We start from the raw sequence: 19,756 nt of genomic DNA on the forward strand, positions 1-19,756 counted from the left end.
TCTTTGGAAAAAAAAGTTTGAGCTAGCTATCTGATCTCAGTCTGTCTTACTTACAATCTGCTAAGTACTTCTCGAGTACCTAGTGACTCTAAGGTACATTGTTTATGGTATAATAAAGGGTATGCAAAACAAGTATTTTAAGATAGTCCTACTTTTAAAAAAGTTTATACTCAAAATAACAATGACATATCACCACACACGTATTAAAATAGCCAAAACTCAAAATACTGACAACACAAAATGCTGAAGAGGATATGGAAAAAGGACTCTTATTCAGTGCTGGTGGGAATGCAAAATGGTATGAGCACTTTGGAAGACAAAACAAAATACACTCTTACCATACAATCCAGCAATCATGCTCCTTGGTATTTACCCAAAGGAGTTGAAAACTTATGTCTACACAAGAACCTGCATATGGATATTTATGGTAGCCTTATTAACTGCCAAAGCTTAGAAGCAACCAAGATGTCCTTCAGTAGGTGAATGGATTAATAAACTATGTTATAATCAGACAATGGAATATTATTCAGTGCTAAAAAGAAATGAGCTATCAACCCATGAAAATGACATAGAAGAATTTTAAAAGTTTATTACTAAGTGACAGAGGTCAATCTGAAAAGGCAACATACTGTATGATTCCAACCATACAACATTCTGGAAAAGGCAAAACTATGCAGAGTAAAAAGATCAGGGACTGCCAGGGTTTGGGGCAGGGGGCTATGGGTGAGGAATGAATTGTCAGAGCACAGAAGATTTTTAGGGGAGTGAAAATACTCAGTATGATAAACCATAATGACAGATACGTGTCATTATACAGCTGTCTAGTCCCACAGAATGCAAGCATTGAGTGAACTGTAGTAAAACTATGAACTTGGAGTGATCACAATCTGTCACTGCAGGTTCATCAGTTGTGACAAATGTCCTACTCTGGTGGGGTAAGTTAATAATGGGGAGGCAGTGCATGTGTGGGGCCAGGGAGTATAATGGAAAATCTCTGTATCTTTCCCTCAGTTTTGCTAGAACCTCAAATTGCTCTAATAGAAATAAAATTTTAATTAAAAAAAAAGTTTGCACTCTAGTTTGTTGCTAAGACACATAGATTCCTACCTACAGATGCCAGAATAACACTGAAATAAACACAGGAATTTCTTCAATCTCTTATCTCCAGACCTCCAGGTACATGCACTTATTATTCTGTTCACTCTTCCCCTCCTTCACTTCAGATCTCAACTTAAGAGTCACTCATTCTAGGAAATTCCTTGCTATTCCTCAGTAATGCCCCACATACTTTCACAGCACACTACATTAATTCCCACCACAGCCCATACTACATTCTATTCTACTTGCCTGTTGACTTGTTACTATCCCCCTTTAGACTGTGTGTTCCTTGGAAGAGGACAGAGGATGTTTCACCCTAGTACCCAGCACAACACCTGACACAGGTGTTTGCATAACAGAAAAGTATTGAATAAATTTCAAATATTGTTAGCCAAATTCCCAAATAATCTTGAACTGGCTTCTCTTTTTAGGTATCAGAACTCCTCTATCTTTACACATGTTCTACTACTTCCAAGGCTTTTTGTTGAAGATTCTCTTCCTGATTTAAAAACAGAAGAAAGCATTCCAGGAAGAGAGGAACTCTTAGTGGGAGAAAGTCTGGAGAAGGCCTTCTACTTTCACACGCCTCCCAGCAGAGCAGTTCCCAAATCCTGTCACCTCTAACCCTGAGGTCTCCCTTAAATCCAGCCTCCTATCTTCCACTATAATTGTACTATTTCAAGTCCCCAGAACTTATCACCTAAGCTACAGAAGAGCTACCTTCTAATGGGACTTTCTCTCTCAAAGCTGATGGACACAACTCTGCAAGACCACCCGCCTGCTCTGGGATGCTGAAGATGCCCCTGATGAATGAGAAAAGTGTAGATTCCTTAGCTTGCTTTCAACCTCACCTGAAAGTAGAGATGTAGGTACCCCATGCTTCAGTATCAATAGACAATTTGCTATCCCTTGTATATGGTCTATTTTTCTCATTCTGGGATTTAAATAAAACTAAGGGGAATTGAAATTTTCCATTTCCTTTTTGTCTGGGCCGGAAATATTTGTACAGGAAGCCACCTAAGAATCTCTTGGAGGACCTATCTTAACACTTAGTTCCAGAAAACAAAACTTCCTACTTAAGAATAAAGAGACACAGAAAGGAAGACACTGTAGTTCAAGGGAGGCGCCAATTTGAACACTCAAAGCAACAGACTAATAGATTCCTTTTGAAGCAGAATGAATACAAGAAAAAAGAAAACTTCAGAAATTTTTAATCCATTTCTCAAAAATATGCACAAAAATACTGCAGCCGTAGCACTGAGGTAGGCACTTCTACAAATGAAACAAATTAAGATTGGTAAAAATTGTACAAAGATGAAAAGAACTTTTGGTGAATTTAAGATTGCAATGAAGACAACCTACTACATTAGGTACTGCAAAACCAGAAAACAACCTTGAAAATTCCATCGAAAGTCCCCGATAAGGAAGAAATAAAAATACACTTCTTTAAGTGAAGGAAAGATCTAGCTGACTCAATGTGCATGGAATGATTTCCAAAAGGAGGGAACTAAATGTGTGGGCAACTTGTGATAATCAAACAGCAGGTAAAACTCTCCAACCCAGGGCACCTGGGTGGCTCAGTGGGTTAAGCCACTGCCTTCGGCTCAGGTCATGATCTCAGGGTCCTGGGATCGAGTCCCGCATCAGGCTCTCTGCTCAGCAGGGAGCCTGCTTCCTCCTCTCTCTCTGCCTGCCTCTCTGTCAAATAAATAAATAAAATCTTTAAAAAAAAAAAAAAAACTCTCCGACAGAATTTCAGTTTTCAAAAACTAGGACTCACCAGGTTCCCAGCAAAAGAAATAAAAAGAGACCAACACCCACTCATAATAAGTGGAAAAAACAAGGGTACTATGTAATAACTAAAATCAGACCTCTCCTTTATAACTATAAATGCCGAAAGAATCACTGGCATTTTTGATGGTCAAAGGTTATATTCCTCTTGGCAAAATTTTATACTCAGCCAAGCTACTGTTTACATGCAAGGTCAAGCAAAACACATTTTCAGACATGCAAAGGTTTGAAGGATATACTAAGAATGTACTTTTCCTATAAAAATTATTAGAAGACAATATAATAATACTAAGAGTAATTTTTGTAAGAAAATGGAAAACCATGGTATAAAAAAGCTGATATTGAGCAATGAAATGAGTATAATAAAATATTCTGAATTATTTTTCATATTCTTTTTTTTATTTTTTTATTTTTTTTTATTTTTCATATTCTTATAAAATATAATGCTAACATCAAAAGGAATTATTGCAAGTATGAGAAAGAATTTAATTAAGTTAGTAAATTAATAATAACATTAGCTAATAACTAAATCCAAGATTATAATAACAAAAATGGAGAAATAGGGCAGAGGATGCAGAGAAGTCAATTTCTCATTTTAGAAGTGGCATCAGTAAAACGTCAATGCATTGTTATTGGATATAAAGGATATGTTAAAAATATTCCAATCTCCTAGGATAAAAATGAACAAAACAACATGTCTTACAGCAAAACGTTTAAACAAGATTGCAGCATAAGCTCCATGCATCACTAACACTCAGCCCAGTGCCTGCCACATGGTAGGTTCCAAGAAATATTTACTGAATGAATAAATGAATGAACATGATGAAATAAAAGATCAGCAATCTTAATCAAGAAACTAAATGGGAATGGGCTTAGTGTTTTTACTAAAAGATACAGACTTTCAGATTTCATTAAATTGCAACTTATAAAAAATTTACCAAAAACAATATGCTAAAAAACTGACAACAAAAATGAAAGGCAAGATACATTATTATGCTTTTAGATACATCATGAAGGACTTCAGGGTACCTAATAGATGAGGAAGGAATAAAGTGAGGGGAGGTTATCTGACTGTACGGTCTCTGATTCAACCTCTTTGATTCAAACCTTCCATCTCTTCACCCTGGTCATTAATTTCAAATATATATATATATATATATATATATACATATAAAGATTTTATTTATTCATTTGAGGGAAAGAGAGAGCACGAGCAGGAGGGAAAAGAAGAGGAGGAGGGAGAAGAAGACTCCCCACCGAGCAGGGAGCCCGATGCGGGGCTCAATCCCAGGACTTGGAGACCTGAGCAGAAGGCAGATGCTTAACCATCTGAGTCCCCACTGGTCATTAATTTTTACCAAGGGTTTTCTGTATTCCACTTCTCACAGACCTGTACATTTGTTTGTAATCACCATACCAGCATTTATTGGTATAGTTCTTTCTACTTTTAAATCAACCAAGTCCCGAGATGCATAAAACATCTAAAACACATATATTCATGTTACCTGTGCCACCATTCTGACTGAAATTCATAACTAGGAAGACCTTTTCTTTCCCATTTTAGATGAGCATCTCTATCAAATTATAAAGATACTATAATGCTGGAAAGAAAATGGGTACAAAGACAAAGTTGGCTACTGTGGTGCCAAAGGCAATGAACGCCAGTTCAAAAGATGCCTTTGTCCTTCTGAAGCATCATTCTCAATGAAGTAAAACATGACTCTGGGAACATTGAATTGACTATGTTTTGGAAGTTTTGTGCCACACTGAAAGTGTTGTTTAGAGGAATTAAATGGCATCTATAACTGAATAAATTTATCAAAGGAAAAAGATGCCTACTACAAAGTCACAGAATGCTAGAGGTGAAGGGAATCCTTTCAAACCAAAACCCTAATTTACAAATAAAGAATATCAGGCAAAAAGAACTATTTACTGAGATCACATAGCTGGAAATCCTAGATCATAATGTTGCCAATCAACATGACCCAGTGAAGGTACTCAATAAATACTATTTATTGGTAAATTGTAAAAGAATAATGTACTAAAGTTACAGAAGAGGACTGACAACTCATTATGAACACACAAAAAAAATAGGAATTTTGCTTATCTTCTTCTTTTTTTTTTTTAATATTTTTATTTATTTATTTATTTGACAGAGAGAGATCACAAATAGGCAGAGAGGCAGGCAGAGAGAGAGAGGAGGAAGCAGGCTCCCTGCTGAGCAGGGAGCCAGATGCGGGACTCGATCCCAGGACCCTGAGATCATGACCTGAGCCGAAGGCAGCAGCTTAACCCACTGACCCACCCAGGCGCCCTTTGCTTATCTTCTTAAATGGAGATCTAATTGTACATGTAAAGCTGTAATCCAGGAAAAAATAGGATGAAGATCTAAAGAGTGTTTACAAAAGGTCAGGGAGAAAGAAAATGGGAAAGAAGAGGGACTCTTAGTAGCTATTTTGCCATCTTGTTCAAAAGCTGAAAAGTAGTCTAATGTGAAACCTGTTGATACTCTGGGATCTGGTATACTGCATCCTAAAAGAGCTGTCCATTTCACAGGTGAGAGGGGAGATTTCAAAAAGAATCTGACATAAAATTTCATAAAGAATCTAGCCATAAATCAAGAGTTGGATGCTTAACCAACTGATCCACCAAGGCACCCCTATTATCTCCATTTTTAAGATGAGAAACCTAGGGCTTTAAGGAAGATCATGAATTAGAAATAGGTAGAACCACTATACATCTAAGCATCTTGAACCCATTGGTGAATCCTCACTATTATGGGTCAGATGCCTTGTTCCCATCCTATATTTAGATAAGTAGAGAGCATGGAGAAAAGTTTGCAATTCTGTTCTCCCAGTTTCTTCCTTATTTGAGTTTATTAACAATAAAAATAATACTTAAGTAATGTTAAGAAATCAATGAAGAATTAAGAATTGAAACAGTAATCACAGTGGTTTCAGAGACTAAATGCAGTTCTATTGATTTCCAAGTAGCCATAAAGTAAAGATGGGTGAGACCTCTCTCATCTGTCTAGATTAGCATTACAGCCTTTAATTTCCATGAATCTGGTTTACCTGATAGAAGTTATACAAATGACAAATATGAAATGAGTATACAGCTATGTCTTTGTATCCTCAACACATTTCCCTTCATAGAAATCATGCAACATCTTCTTCTAGTAAAAGGTATGCTCAGAAAGAATTATGCCTCTGTTGTTTCTTTTTATTTACTTTAAAAGGCTGTACTGGGACTGCTTATAAAAATTTCCTGTGGGTCTTCCCACCACCCCCCAGATGGTAGTGTATATAACATTTATTTAACTCTATCTTTGAATTTAAACCTTAACCCAGTCAAAATTTTTAAAGGCAGTTCTAGATTGTATCCAGTTACTTAAAATTACTAAATTGTTAGATGATAGATTTTTTTACATATGGTGGAAAAAAATATCTGATAAAAGTTTAATTCAGTATTTTCTTTTGATGGAATTACTTGGTTAATATATAAACTTTTTAAAAAAAATTTATCTAAGACATATAGAAAAGATTAAGTCCTGTCTGATGTTCGTTGATTTTGAAAGCATTCACATGCATTTGTCACAGCCAGACTGAATCACTGTAATTCTTTGCAGCTTTGCCAACAACATCATTACAAAGTTTATAATGGCTTCAGGACACAGCAACAGAGATGATCCTGGACCTGCAGGAACCACAGCTTCCTTTCACTTATTTCAAAACTTCCAAAATATTCTCTTCTCTCTTCCAACCTAATCTCCTTAAAAATGTGGGTTGTGAGGGACACAGGAAGTGTGATTATTTATGGTGGCATTTGAGATCGGTTAGAGTGGACACGGGAAATTCCCTCTAACTATCTTGCCTGGATTGGACCAATTTTTTACTTTTGGAAATTATACAGTGAGATTTGGGAAAATATTTCCTCAAGCACGTGAACTCTGTTTAGCTCTTTTATTTACCTCCTTTTTAAAGAAAGCGAATTAGTGATATTCCTTTTCAGCGTATCAGTTAGTAATGCTACACATTTGATAGTTAATTGACTCCCTTTTAAAGACTCTACCCTAAATTTTTGATTTCCAAGATTTAAAACATTGACTGGCTGACTTCCTTCAGCAGGCTGTCAAGTATTCAGAAATGGGAAAAGAATAAGAATAGGCTACCATTTAATGTGTTTTTCTCTTTTCAGAAACAGATCTTTGACCTAGGGACTGTTGGGTTTACAAAATAGAGACCAATTCTGGAATAGATTTACTAGGCCCAACTATTGGCTCTGTCATTAACTACCTGAATGACCTCAAGCAAATTACTTGAATTTTCCCTGCCTCTGTTTTCTCGTCTAGAAATACGGGATAATAAAAAACCCGCCTCAGGATGGTGGTAAGGATTAAATAAGCAAATTCAGGTAAAACACTTAGAAACTGTGACAGACATCTTGTGAACACTTGGTCAGTATTAGTTGTCCTTGTTCAAACTGTTAAAGAACATTTTGTTCCTCCTATTGCAATTCTCGCATCGCCTCCTTTCTGAAAAGGAGATGTAGATGGTAGCCATTCCGATGTTATGATAATTTTTATAATCTAGAGCAGGGTCAGGGACCTAAAGCCGGAGGACCAAATCTGGCCCACTGCCTGCTTCTGTAAATAGTTTTGTAAATTAGTTTTATTGAACAGACTATATTAATTCATTTACATATTACTGGTGGCCACTTTTCCAGGACAGCAGCAGAGTTGAGTAATTGTGACAGAGATAGTATTATCTGGCCTTTTACAGAAAATGTTTGCCAACTCTTGATTTAGAGGACAACAAGGTTTCAATGTTTATTTTGAAGGATCGGTGAATGACTGGATGGGAGAATACTGGAATTTGAACCCAAAGACCATGGCTTTTGCTCTGTCTCTGATGCTAGTTGCTGTGTGGATTCAAACAAGTCATGCTGAATGACCTCTCAAATTCATTATTTTTATGAATGATAAACTCAAAAGTTTGTCATTCATAAAAATAAATAAAAACACCCATAAGAGAGTGATCATAATTTTTACCTTACATAATTAGTGTAAAGTTTAAGTAGAATAGCTTGGGTAAAAGTGCTTGGTCCAATTTAAATTGCTAAGCAAATGTGGGGCATTAATCATTGCCAAGCTTACCAAATCTACTCCACTCATTCACCTTCTTGATGACAGAGCCTCTTGGCAGCTCTAAACTTGTCCTTCCCGGGCTGGTTCTGGGCCCAGTCCGGTGCCACCCCCTCTTTCAGCTAGTAGTATTGAATAATTTCTCCCCAATTTGAGTCTTTAGAATAATGAATTCAGTTATGGAATACAAGGAATGTATGATTAAACAATTATTTTCTCTTTGAAGGATCATCATTAAAGAGTAGTGCTTTCCAGCTAAAGGCCTTAAAGCTGTGCATGCATGTGCACGTACACACGCATACGCGCGTGTGCACACAGATAGACACACACACACACACACGCAGCTCTAAGGGGCCCTTTGCCAGCTGACCTCATTAAATCTCTGACATGCTCTCCACATTTGACTGTAATGGTTCACACCTTCATGTATCTCCCCATGCTGGGCTTTGACTCTTTCTTTCTTAGGTAGAATTTTGCCTTGTGTCTCATCCCCCATTTATCACACTCACTGCCTTTGAGAGAAATAATACATTCCGCAATTGCTTTTTCTCTTCTTCTGAATACTTGAGATCCTGATCCTTTTTCTCATCCCAGACCGAACTCTAAGAAGGAAACAGTTGAGACTACAAAGTGATGGGTTTTCCTTTTCATAAGCAGCACCCTCCCACCCCGTTTTCCTGGGCAGCACACTATAGCTTATCTGTCATTGCTCTGGGTGCATATAGAAGAATTCATTCTGTTAAAAGCCCAAGATTTCAGAGAATGGAGAATCATAAAGCTAAGTCCTATGGATAGAGCCTGTCTTCAGTGTGACCAATGACAGTAGAAGACATTTGGGAACACACAAGAAGAAGAGAAATGTGCGAAAGAGTTCCATACTTAAGGTTCTTCAATAACTCCTATGTGAGGGTGCCTCGGTGGCTCAGGGGGTTAAGCCTCTGCCTTTGGCTCAGGTCATGATCTCAGGGTCCTGGGATAGAGTCCCGCATCAGGCTCTCTGCTTGGCAGGGAGCCTGCTTCCTTCTCTCTCTCTCTGCCTCTCTGCCTACTTGTGATTTCTCTCTGTCAAATAAATAAATAAAATCTTTAAAAAAATAACTCTTATCTGAGAGGCTTTATCACTTAGAAGGCAAAGGTTATCTGGTCTTTAGATTTGTGGTAAGTAAGAAGTTTTTATTCTGCATATGCTTATTATCAATTATGATTCTGGCAGGTTATAAACATTATGTTACATTATTATTATATTGCAAACATTTGGTTTAATTCATCCAATGAATGTGGTAATATACAGAACACTTGATTAATCATACACTAAGCACTAAAGAGTAAACAGCTCAGAAATATTTAAAATTCTGGCAAGGAAAGACATTTATTCCAACAGACAAGTGTAAAGCTTTCTTACAAAACAAAAAAGAAGTGCCATCATGCTGGGTCCACTTAGCAGATCTCATCAAACTCCTCAAGCTCAAACTTTAGAAGGGACTAAAGTTTCAAGGGATACAGAAAAATTATCAGGGCACCGTAATCTCAAAAAAGTTTGAACATTTCATTTTAAAAAGTGACACATGCCAAAGAAGTTCACACTGATACAGTACAAAAATGTAAAATAAAAACACAAATATTTTCACCTCCCAAGAACTTCAGTAGCTAAATCTATTTGCTATTCTGGCCAAACTGCTGAAGACTGTGGCTGATAAACCAACCACAAAGACACAGTGACATTTAGTACCATCCTATTTTTCCCTTTGAGTCATCTGGCATTGAAGGGCATTCAGTAAATATCAATAAAAATCAATTTTGCATAGTAGTTCAGAGGCTTTAGAGTCAGCCTAATTCTGTCTGACTTAAAACCTAATTCTACCACTCATATGTGGCCTTGGACACACAAAACTTAACCTCCATATACCTGTTTCCATAGGAATATCCTGCAAAATCAAGATCCTTATACAAACTTCATATGTTGCTATTAGCATTAAATGAGATATATGTATATACTCATGATGGAATATCATACAGTTGTCAAAATAAGTGAATTACAGCCATACTCAAAGACAGGAATGAATCTTGGCATTATAATATTAAATGAAAAAGGAAGTCTTAAAAGATAACATACAGCATGATTACCTTTTAATAAAGTTAAAAACAACTAAAATCAAAAATATTCTTTCCTACCAAGGGAAGCAAGGGCACAAAGAATATTGAGTTTATGATTATCTTAAGTGAGGAGAGGAGGGGATAGAATAAGGCTGGGAAACCATATGGGGAGATAAACATTATCATCAAAGTCCTACCTTTTGGGGGGAGGGGTAGAAAATTTCTGTATTTATTATTATATTATTTTAAAAACAGCTAAATATCCAAGAGAGGGGTATAAAAGCAGTTAGTTCATAAATAGTGACATGGAAAACATAAAAATTCTCTAAGAAAAACACTCTTAGAAAAAAGAAATAAAATAGCAAAAAGCATGTGATAGTCTCTGGTACTTTTGAAATGAAAATTCTAGGATTATTTTTGGGGACTAAAATGCACATGGTAAATAATGAATTATGTGCAGTGAATATTTCCATCCTGGCTAGAAAGTATTACCAAATGACTAGGACACCTAGGAACTATCTAATGATATAGAAGGCTAGAGATTCCTCTCTGTCTCTCCCTGTTTCCCTGTTTCTGAAACTCTTAAATTTGCTTCTAGGATAGCTGAAAATCATGCTGATGACCCTATACAAAGCTAAAGCATAAAGCTAATGTCTTTTGGAAGCATCAGCAAAATTAATGCAGAACTGCTTTTTCCATTTATAATAATAATAAAAGTGGAAGGGGGGTTGTTTTTAAATAAATAAATTTTAAATCTATGAAATACAGTGGTAGGCAGGTATATAAATAATTATAGTAACAAACTTCCCATTATTATTTCCAATTATTATGTAACATTTTGGGATTTATAATATTAAGAGAGTCCTATCCCTTAAATATACCATTACGAAAAGTAGAAATAATAATTTACGTATGTAAATGCATAACTGTGTGAGATAAATACTATCACTATCCCATTTTATAGATGAAGAAATTAAGACACCAAGGCTTTCATTTAATTTCCAAGTTTGGTCCTGTCAATTGAATGGCAGAAGAGGAGGTTTTCAACCAAAACTGTCCGCAGGTGTGTAATGCAGGCAGTTTATTGGGAAGTATTGTGGTCTTACCTTTGAGGGCTTCTCCTCCGGGGCTATGCAGATGAGAAAGGTGAGCCTGCCTGTCTGGCAGATGGAAGGTGAACCACATTTGACTGAATTCTCTGATCGATTGCTGGAAGATTGCAGGGCTTCGAGGGGATGGCGGGGCATGGGGTTGGGGACTGGGGGCTGAATAAAATCTGGTCCTGGAAGGCTTTGCAAAGAAACAGTTGCTTGGTCCTAAGAAATTCTTTCTTTCTTGGTTTTCTCCTTTCTCCTCTTTGAGACCATTCATGCCAGAGGGTTTCTTGCCACCCAGTTCATACCCTATTACCCCAAGGCCTCGGACTGACAACAGCCAGAGCCCAAATAGTCACCGCATTTACAGGAGGATTCAGGTAGTACAGGCTGGCGTAGGCAATAAAAGAAAATACTCAGATTCTAAACTGCTTTTCAGTAGATACGGCATAAACCATGGAGACAAAGGGGTAAATGCTGCTTCTTCGTGGATACACAGTGAATGCGCACTCACTGTTTGGCTGAGGTTGGTGCTTCCCAACGATGGAATGTGCCTGTCATGGAGGAACCGCTCACTTTATGTCTTCCCTTCGTAAGTAGTTGATTCTTTCTTATGTAAAAATTATGTTTCCTTTTGTTAGCACTAATGGTCTTCAATTAAATCACGTGCTTTTATCGTATCAATTTATGGAAGTATTTTTAGCCATATTATTTATGGAACATTTAGGTCTGCCTCTCCAAGTCCTCAGTAATCTTTAGTGTTTGCTGGTCTGCTTTTAATTTATCAAACCCTCCCTCCACAGGCATTGCACAAAACACACAAGCAGCAGCGATCTCCCCTGTACAATGTGTGTTTGATAGGCTTAATGTTCATCTTTATACACACACAGACGTTGGCATACAAGAAATGTGGAGGGTGTCTATAAATCCAAGGAAACATTTAAGTGCACAGTGATACATAGATACATGGGTATCATACTTTATGTACTTGATAAATATTTCATCCCTACCATAAAGAAAGCTTTTTATCAACTTTGATTGTTTTTTTATTACCTTAAAGTATTGCAGTTGTTTCTCAGCATTCATTGTTCCTTCCTTTTCTTGTCTCAGGCAGGAATTGAAGATGAAAAGCTCTGTATCTCTTAGCCACCCTTTCAGTTCTTTGATCCTGACCTCCAGCTGCCTTACCAGGTTTCCGCTTTCAGGAGAGAGCAGGTCACGTGGACCAGACCCACTGTGTCCTGCCATTGTGTCCTGGATCTTCTGTCTGAGGGTTTTCTAACGCATCCGATGAAAAACAAAAACAAAAACAAAAAACCACCAACAAGAAAACAAAAACATATATTAGCTTCAGTACCAAAAATGTACCACAGTTTGGTTAGCAGCAAGGGCCACCTGGAAGGTGTCCAGCTGCACCTGCCACCTTACAACGGACATTCAGTTCAGATGAGCTCATTGTTCCATTTAGGATTTTCGAATTCTTGAGCAGTGTGTGTTGTTCTGACTACCACTAGAGGCTTAAGAAGACCTCATTCACTTATAATTTCCTTTAACAGGAAGGAAAAGTTCACCATGGTCACTGATGAAAATTCATTTGAATTCTCATGACAGGAGTTTACAGTAAAATATTCTCTGCATAACATTTTCAGGAGATAGAAGTCTGAGTTTAATCAATATACTAAAGAGGCCAAGAGTAGATTTTGCATGGAGAATTAAATTCCCTTTTTTTTTTTTTTTTTTTTGGTTTCATAAAGTACAATTTTCCCCAACTATATGACTGAGGGCTGTTCAGAAGGGGTAGCTTCCTTGGTGCTGTTGTTGCATTTTACCTGACTTGGAAAATTGTTCAATCCCACAATTCTTCCCACTTTGCATTTCTGGATGCTAGACTTTCTAATATACGTGTCAAAGTAAGTCCCAATCTACTTAGAAGCCTTCTTAGATTGACCACTATGGCATGAAAGTGCAGCTGAGAGGGAATTTTTTTTTTTTTTTTTGTGGAAAACACTCTGGAGAATCAGTAGGAGTTAATCTATAATGATGAATTAAACCTACAAAAATAAGCTTTAAAACACAAATAAAATTAAGTCAATAAACATTCATTTGCTGTGTAGTGTTCTGTAAATAGTATCTTTAGGAGATCATAACAGAAAAATAGCCTTTCTTGGCAACCCTTGTATTTTCATGGTGCAAATATTGATAATTTGAAGACCCTCAGTGGAATCCAGATTTAGCTATTGTTTTTATGCTGTGACAAAAGTAGCAGCAGGAGGTGAAATCAATGCCCTTGGAGGGTAGGGTCACAAAAAAGAATTTATTGCCACTTTTTTGTTCTGGAACAGTTTGCAATCATAAATTCTTCATAAACAGAATACTTCAGAGAATGGTCCGTCTTCATAAATATACGACAGAGGACATCAATTTCATTTAATTCACAATTTGTGTCAGCACAGCAGATGCCAATGCCTGCCTTGATAGGGTTGTTTAATATGCAATTGAGACAGAGTAATATGCAGCACAGGGGACAAAATTTCACAGATTAAACTGTACGCACCACTGACATTTCATTCTAATGTATTTCCATTCCACACTGTTCACCTTAGATGAAAGTAATATTAAAAACCATATCCCTCTATTTTACTATTGTTAGAAGTTAAAATCCTTGTCTTTAAATTTTTTTCATGCCAATTAAAATGTAATCATGCCAATTAAAGCAGGATGCCTGATGGTGTTAGTGTGGCATAGGTTTTGTTAGAATTTTCCCTCCACCTTTCTCTCCCCCTGAATCATTACAAAACTCTGCATATTGTCCTCAAATGGTATTTTTGTCAAAATGGCAACCCTTTTTCAGGTATCTGACTCATGAAGGATAGCTAAATACTCTCTTTTTTTGGATGTTAGGATGATTTAAAATTTTTGTTGAGGAAGCAATATACATGACATTAAACAATTTTCAAAAAAAGATGACTGTCAGTTACTTCTCAAATTAGAAATAGGTATGTGAAAATACAACATAAACTATTGCTCCTTCTATCAAGCATATAAAGTTGCTGATCTCATCTGTTTTGTGAAACAACCCTTTAAAAATGTCGTACGCTAACCACATTTCTCTTGCAGGAGATCAATGAATTCTGTGGAATTCGGTAGGCTCCAATTTAAATCACCATATTATAAAGTGGAAGCCATTAATTACTATTAAAAAGTAATGCTAACAGTAGGCCAGAAGAAAAACTTTCAATGTTCTAAGTTACTTTGCACAAGGGTAGAGTGTTGTGAATTTAGATGAGAAAGCAAGGATTTAAACTTGCAGTTTTTTAATCACCTAGATTAAGTATGGCATAAACCGAACACTGGCATTCCTCCAAGTCATCAAGGTACACGGAGAGCTTTTTATTCAAAATATTTTTGGAGTATTATTTCTTTAAAATTAAAAAAAAAGGCAGGCAATAGAAGGCATGCAAAATTATGCTCCATAACTGACACCACCCATACTTTGCTGTTATAATTAATCATTTAAGTAATTGACAAATTTAGCTTACCCTTGATTTGAAGTGAAGGCAATTTAGGGGAGAAGTTGATGAAAAAATACAGTTTAACCTCTCTCTCTCAGCTGTCTTCCAACAAAAGGACGGCACTGTCTCCTGCACAGTGCCATCCTGGTCTCTGGTTAACAGAATCTCTATATTGCCTTTTTGCCAGATTCTTGCATCTCAGTCTTTGGCTGCGACCCAGCCCATCATTGCGTGAAATGAATTACACGAAACTTTTTTTTTTTTTTTTTTTTTTGGGCTTTTGTTAAAAGTGAGCTGGAAATTGAGGCATAAAACAGAGGCTGATTTCATTCTGCAATTCAGATTTGGGTCAGAATTGCATCTTTGTTTTGGTGGCTTTAGTGTGACTTGAAAGCTGTAGTGACAACTCCACTTTTCATCTGAAGGGTACAGTAAATAGTTAAACAGTGGATGTCTCTAACATGTACCTTCAGAATAAATTCTATTAACATTCATTCAAGCATGACAGTCAGTGTATATCAGATATACTGTATTATAGTTGACTTGGTGCATACCCATAATACATGGCATATTTTACTTACTTTTTTATGTATTAAAGAACCAAAATTATTAAATCTGAGAGGAGACAAGCTCAGAGTAAAAAAAAAAAAAAAATCAACAGAAGAGGAAAAGCAGTGTTTTTCCCTCATAATAGCATAAATAGCTTGTTTGAAACGTAGGTACTGAATTGAAAGAGAGAGATATTTGTGCTTCATATTAGAAATCAGACAGATAGAGTACTTCACTACACAAAAAATGTACACATAACCTACAAACAGTAATAAAAATGCAAATACCCCAAGCAGTTCCCATTTTTCATTAATTGAATCCACTTTTTCAAGGAGATCATTTGGTAGTAAAACGCCACCTTTCTTCAGAGCTTCAACCTTACTAAGCAGCTCCGTCTTTTTCAGGTCCCTGATGGTCATTTCAACACTGTATCGCTAAAACGAGAAGAGAGAAGGAGAGATATCATTAGGGAAACAGGTGTTCTTAGAAAATCTTTGAGCACAGAGTTACTGATGCTCATGGCTATTAAAAGTTTTTGTTTCCAATAAAATGTATGGGGAGGCTAAGCCTAAGTACCTTCAGAAGGTGAAGAATTTCACCGAAAACAGTTCAAATATGTATATTCACACATACATAAACATTCAAGGTATTCCATTTAATTGACTAAGATTTATGTCATTTTATTTTTTTTTTGAAGATTTATTTATTTCATTTTATTTTGAGAGAGAGAGCAAGGAGGGGAAGAGCAGAGGGGGAGAATCTTTCAAGCAGACTCCCAGCTGAGCAAGAAGCCTGACTTGGGGCTTGATCCCACAACCCAGGACATCATGAACCAAGCCAAAAGACTCAGATGTTTAACTGACTGAGCCACCTTAACTGATTTATGTCATTTTAAAGTAAAGTTTACATAGACATTTGATCTTTAATGTAAAATATTCCACATAGGAAAATACCTAGTCCAAGAGGATTTAATATTACAGTTAATTTCAGTCACTATTTGGCTCCAGAGTGCTGCCCATCTCTCATCTCTGCCCCACAGAGGACTGGTAGTATAGAGTAGTACAAATAAAAAGATCCCCCAAGATTGTGTGACCTTCATCCTGCATTCTCAGTGAACACTTGCCACCCCCCCAATTTTTCTTTTATTTAAAAACTGTGTGGGCTCGATAAGAGGTACATATAGAGGAAAAAAAGAGCAAACCAGTGCTTTGGAAATGGTTACAAATCTATGCTTCTTTATTGATGAACATAAAATGTCCCCAAACATCACAATTGACTACAGACACTTCTCCCCCAATATACATTGTATTCTAACAAAGTGCCAGGTGAGTCTCTGCTAGAAGATGTTTTTCTAGAGATAATCTAAGTGCCATTTAATATGGCACTAACTATAGTGATTTTTTTCAAATAACTCTGTGGATACCTTGATAGTTAGAAAGCCTTATATTACGAATAACTATACATGACTGTGGCTATATTTTTTTAAATGTACTACACAGAAAATCACCTGTGAGTAGAAAACTAGATTCTGGTTAAAATATGACACATATTTTATGACTTTTTAGCACATTTCCAAAATATAATGGCAATCTCCTTTTTTTTTTGAGGTGCATAAATTGGGCCACTGAGGCCCTGGGTAGTATAGCTCCATTGCTCTAACTGAGCCAAGATGAGCACATTATCAGATCTAATCAGAAAAGCTTTTGTCTGGGCAAAGCAGCAAATTAGCCAAGTTCAAAACAGGCCCAGGCATGTTATTCACTCTGAAAATACGATATTCTGTAAGACCCCAAACTAAAATACAATTGGAAGCAGCTTAAAGGAAAAGAAGGTGTGAGCTCCTTGTTTTGGGTAATAGACCCTCAGCATTTACGGGCAGATGTTTGCATACTTTTACTTTCTGATTTTAATCTTCCATTTACACTAAACATGCACAACGTTTGTATTATGTAAACTTCTCCAAATGTTGGTCATTTGTGGATCACAGAACAAAATCTTTCAAATGAGGTGATTTAAAGCATTTCATAGTATTAATGAATGTTGATCAGGGTGTCAAAGTGCCCAAAATTACATGAATATGCATAATGAAAAAAATTAAGAATTGTTTTAGAGCTCCTCCAGAATTTGACCCATGATACGTGGGAGATTCTGATTGCATTTTCTAATGCCAGGTGATTACTAGGACCCTGTCACTCCAATATTTAAATAACACACTCACCGCTGGAGTTTTCTGGACAAAAGACTCAACAAGTATTCTAGAAACCTAGATAGTGTTTTATTTATCAGAGTGATGATTGAGGAGAGGGCAATCTGCTTTCTGTAATCAGATTCCCATCTAAAGATGATGCTGCTGACAAAGATTTACATAATTAATCTGGTAAGACTTCTTTGACATAATATTGGGGAAACCAGCATTTCAGGCAGGGAGAAGAATCCTATTCAAATCTTTTGCTTATGCCACGTGCACTGACAGAAGGAGTCCTCAGGCTGTGCCACCTGGGAGCAGCCTCAACCAGTTATCACTGTCACTTATGACAAGCCCATCCCCTCTCTTTACCCCAACTTTTAACGGCTCCCACACAGCGGATCAGTCAAGGCAGAGAACAGTTTAGATTTGTCCCATAAAAATGATAATCTAGTAATAATAAAAAATATAAAAAGCAATTAATTTAATTTTAGACATAATAAAATAACTTACTCTAAGAAACGTGGTATAAGTAAGTAGCCCCGGCAACAGCTATTATAAAAGATTATTACACTAAAAACCCTTGTATTTATGTATGCTCCCTGTCGTGTCACCATGTAACCTACTATATAAATAGCTTGATTAAAGATGTGATTGATGGACAATGCCTTCAAACTATGAAAGCTAAGAGAATCCAGCTAATTGTTAGGTCTGTTGGTCTGTGCACAAGAGCTACTTGAATGTCATGTAATTTAAGGCAAAAATATTGATTTTAATTTTTGAGACACTCCGAAGGTTGAATCTAGGATGATCTAGGACCTCAAGTCGCATATGGATGTAACGATGCCAGAGGGCAGTTTTTGTTGAGGCTCAAGACATTTCGCTCTTCTCTCTTCAACATCTTTTCATAGCCTTAGACGGGGAGAATCAACTGCCAGCTCCATCAGTTCTCAGTCATCCTATCAAGTAGGCTACTTTCTCCTGTGGTGAAAGGATAATTTAATCTTCATATTCATTTCACCCACAGCAGTAAGTGAGCAGAGGCTGCCCCATTGTGTCCTAGAGTCTGGGGATATTATGATAGAGACTACTCTTCAATAGCCAAAAATGAGATTAACAAAGTTAAAGTCAGATGGCTTTTCTTGAGTGCTAAGGTAAATAAGCATCCCGTATTTAATTTCCCCACAGCACCTGCTGTGGGCCTCTCTGTCTAGTCAAAAATAAAATATACTCTATTGAAAGGGCATATTTACATTATTGAGTGTATTTGCTTGGCCAATTCAATTTTGACTAATGAAGCCTCCTAATAGATACGTGAATGATCTAAATTAAAGATGCAGCCCCCTCCTATCCTAAATGCCACTCCTGTGTGTATGGAAGGTATATAAGAAAACTTTAAAAACAAAGTTAAAAAGAACCACAAACACTAGCTTGCTGTTCCAATCAAAAATTAAAGAAGTTTTTAGAAATCCTTATTCATTGCTTACTTTTTATAAAAACACAAGTGCTAAAATTGAATTATAAAACAAAGCCTGTAAAAACAGGGATTTCTGAAGTAAATATAACTAGAAATGTATAAAGACTTGATTGAGATAACTTTTTTGACAGTTATGCTAAGGGTTCTTTTCCCTCCTAAAATCTTTTTTTTTTTTTTTTGTTAAAAATCACACCAAAAATTCTGCCCAAATGGAGACTGGAACAATGCCTTGAAACAGTGTTAATTGTCACCATGGAAACCAGAAGAATAAGCCATTTTGAAACTGGTATAGAAGGCACACATTGAGCAACTCAAGCATTTTTCTGCCTCCCTCAATGTTAAAGAACAAGATGCCTTGTCACTGTGAGGTCAGAGAAAGAAAGCATCATGAAAGGGTTGTAGATGCTCACTGTCTGGTAAATAAAAAAAAAATAGAAAATAAACTACATACAGCTAATGCTATAAGACTCTACCCAGTGAATCTTTTTGAAATAGAAAGATCATCAAAAGATGGCCAGGATGGGGGGGATGGATTCCACCTAAGCAAAACTTCAGGGCTATATTATGTGAACCTTGCCCCCAAAGCTCCCTGGGAATTCTGCTGTTGTAATAAAACTTCAGAAGAGGAAAGAAAAAAGGCAGCATGATGGAATTCAAAATAATGCTCTAAAAGCACACAGAGAGATTAAGACATCCATTGTAAGACTTTTGTATGGTGCTTCTGTTGGTTATGCTGAAAAGAGACCAGACATTGCTGAGCAGAGAGTGAAGTTTGGGCTACGAGAAAAAACACAAGAATTAAACCAAAGAGTT

The 19,756-nt window shown here is 36.6% G+C and overlaps 1 protein-coding gene across 2 annotated transcripts in view; it reads right to left on the minus strand.

Annotated features, from left to right (window-relative positions):
- The window catches only part of AKAP6 (A-kinase anchoring protein 6), a 552,477-nt gene that overhangs the window by 63,369 nt on the left and 469,352 nt on the right, over window positions 1-19,756 (minus strand). For both annotated transcript variants that reach the window (XM_044232056.1, XM_044232057.1), the window contains 2 exons: window positions 15,569-15,715; window positions 12,274-12,498 (listed from right to left, as the gene is read on the minus strand). In XM_044232056.1, the coding sequence (XP_044087991.1) occupies window positions 12,274-12,498; window positions 15,569-15,715 (372 nt within the window). The remainder of the gene's footprint in view (window positions 1-12,273; window positions 12,499-15,568; window positions 15,716-19,756) is intronic.

The sequence above is a fragment of the Neovison vison genome, chromosome 13, assembly GCF_020171115.1.
Source record: "Neovison vison isolate M4711 chromosome 13, ASM_NN_V1, whole genome shotgun sequence".
In the NCBI taxonomy this organism is placed as follows: Eukaryota; Metazoa; Chordata; class Mammalia; order Carnivora; family Mustelidae; genus Neogale; species Neogale vison.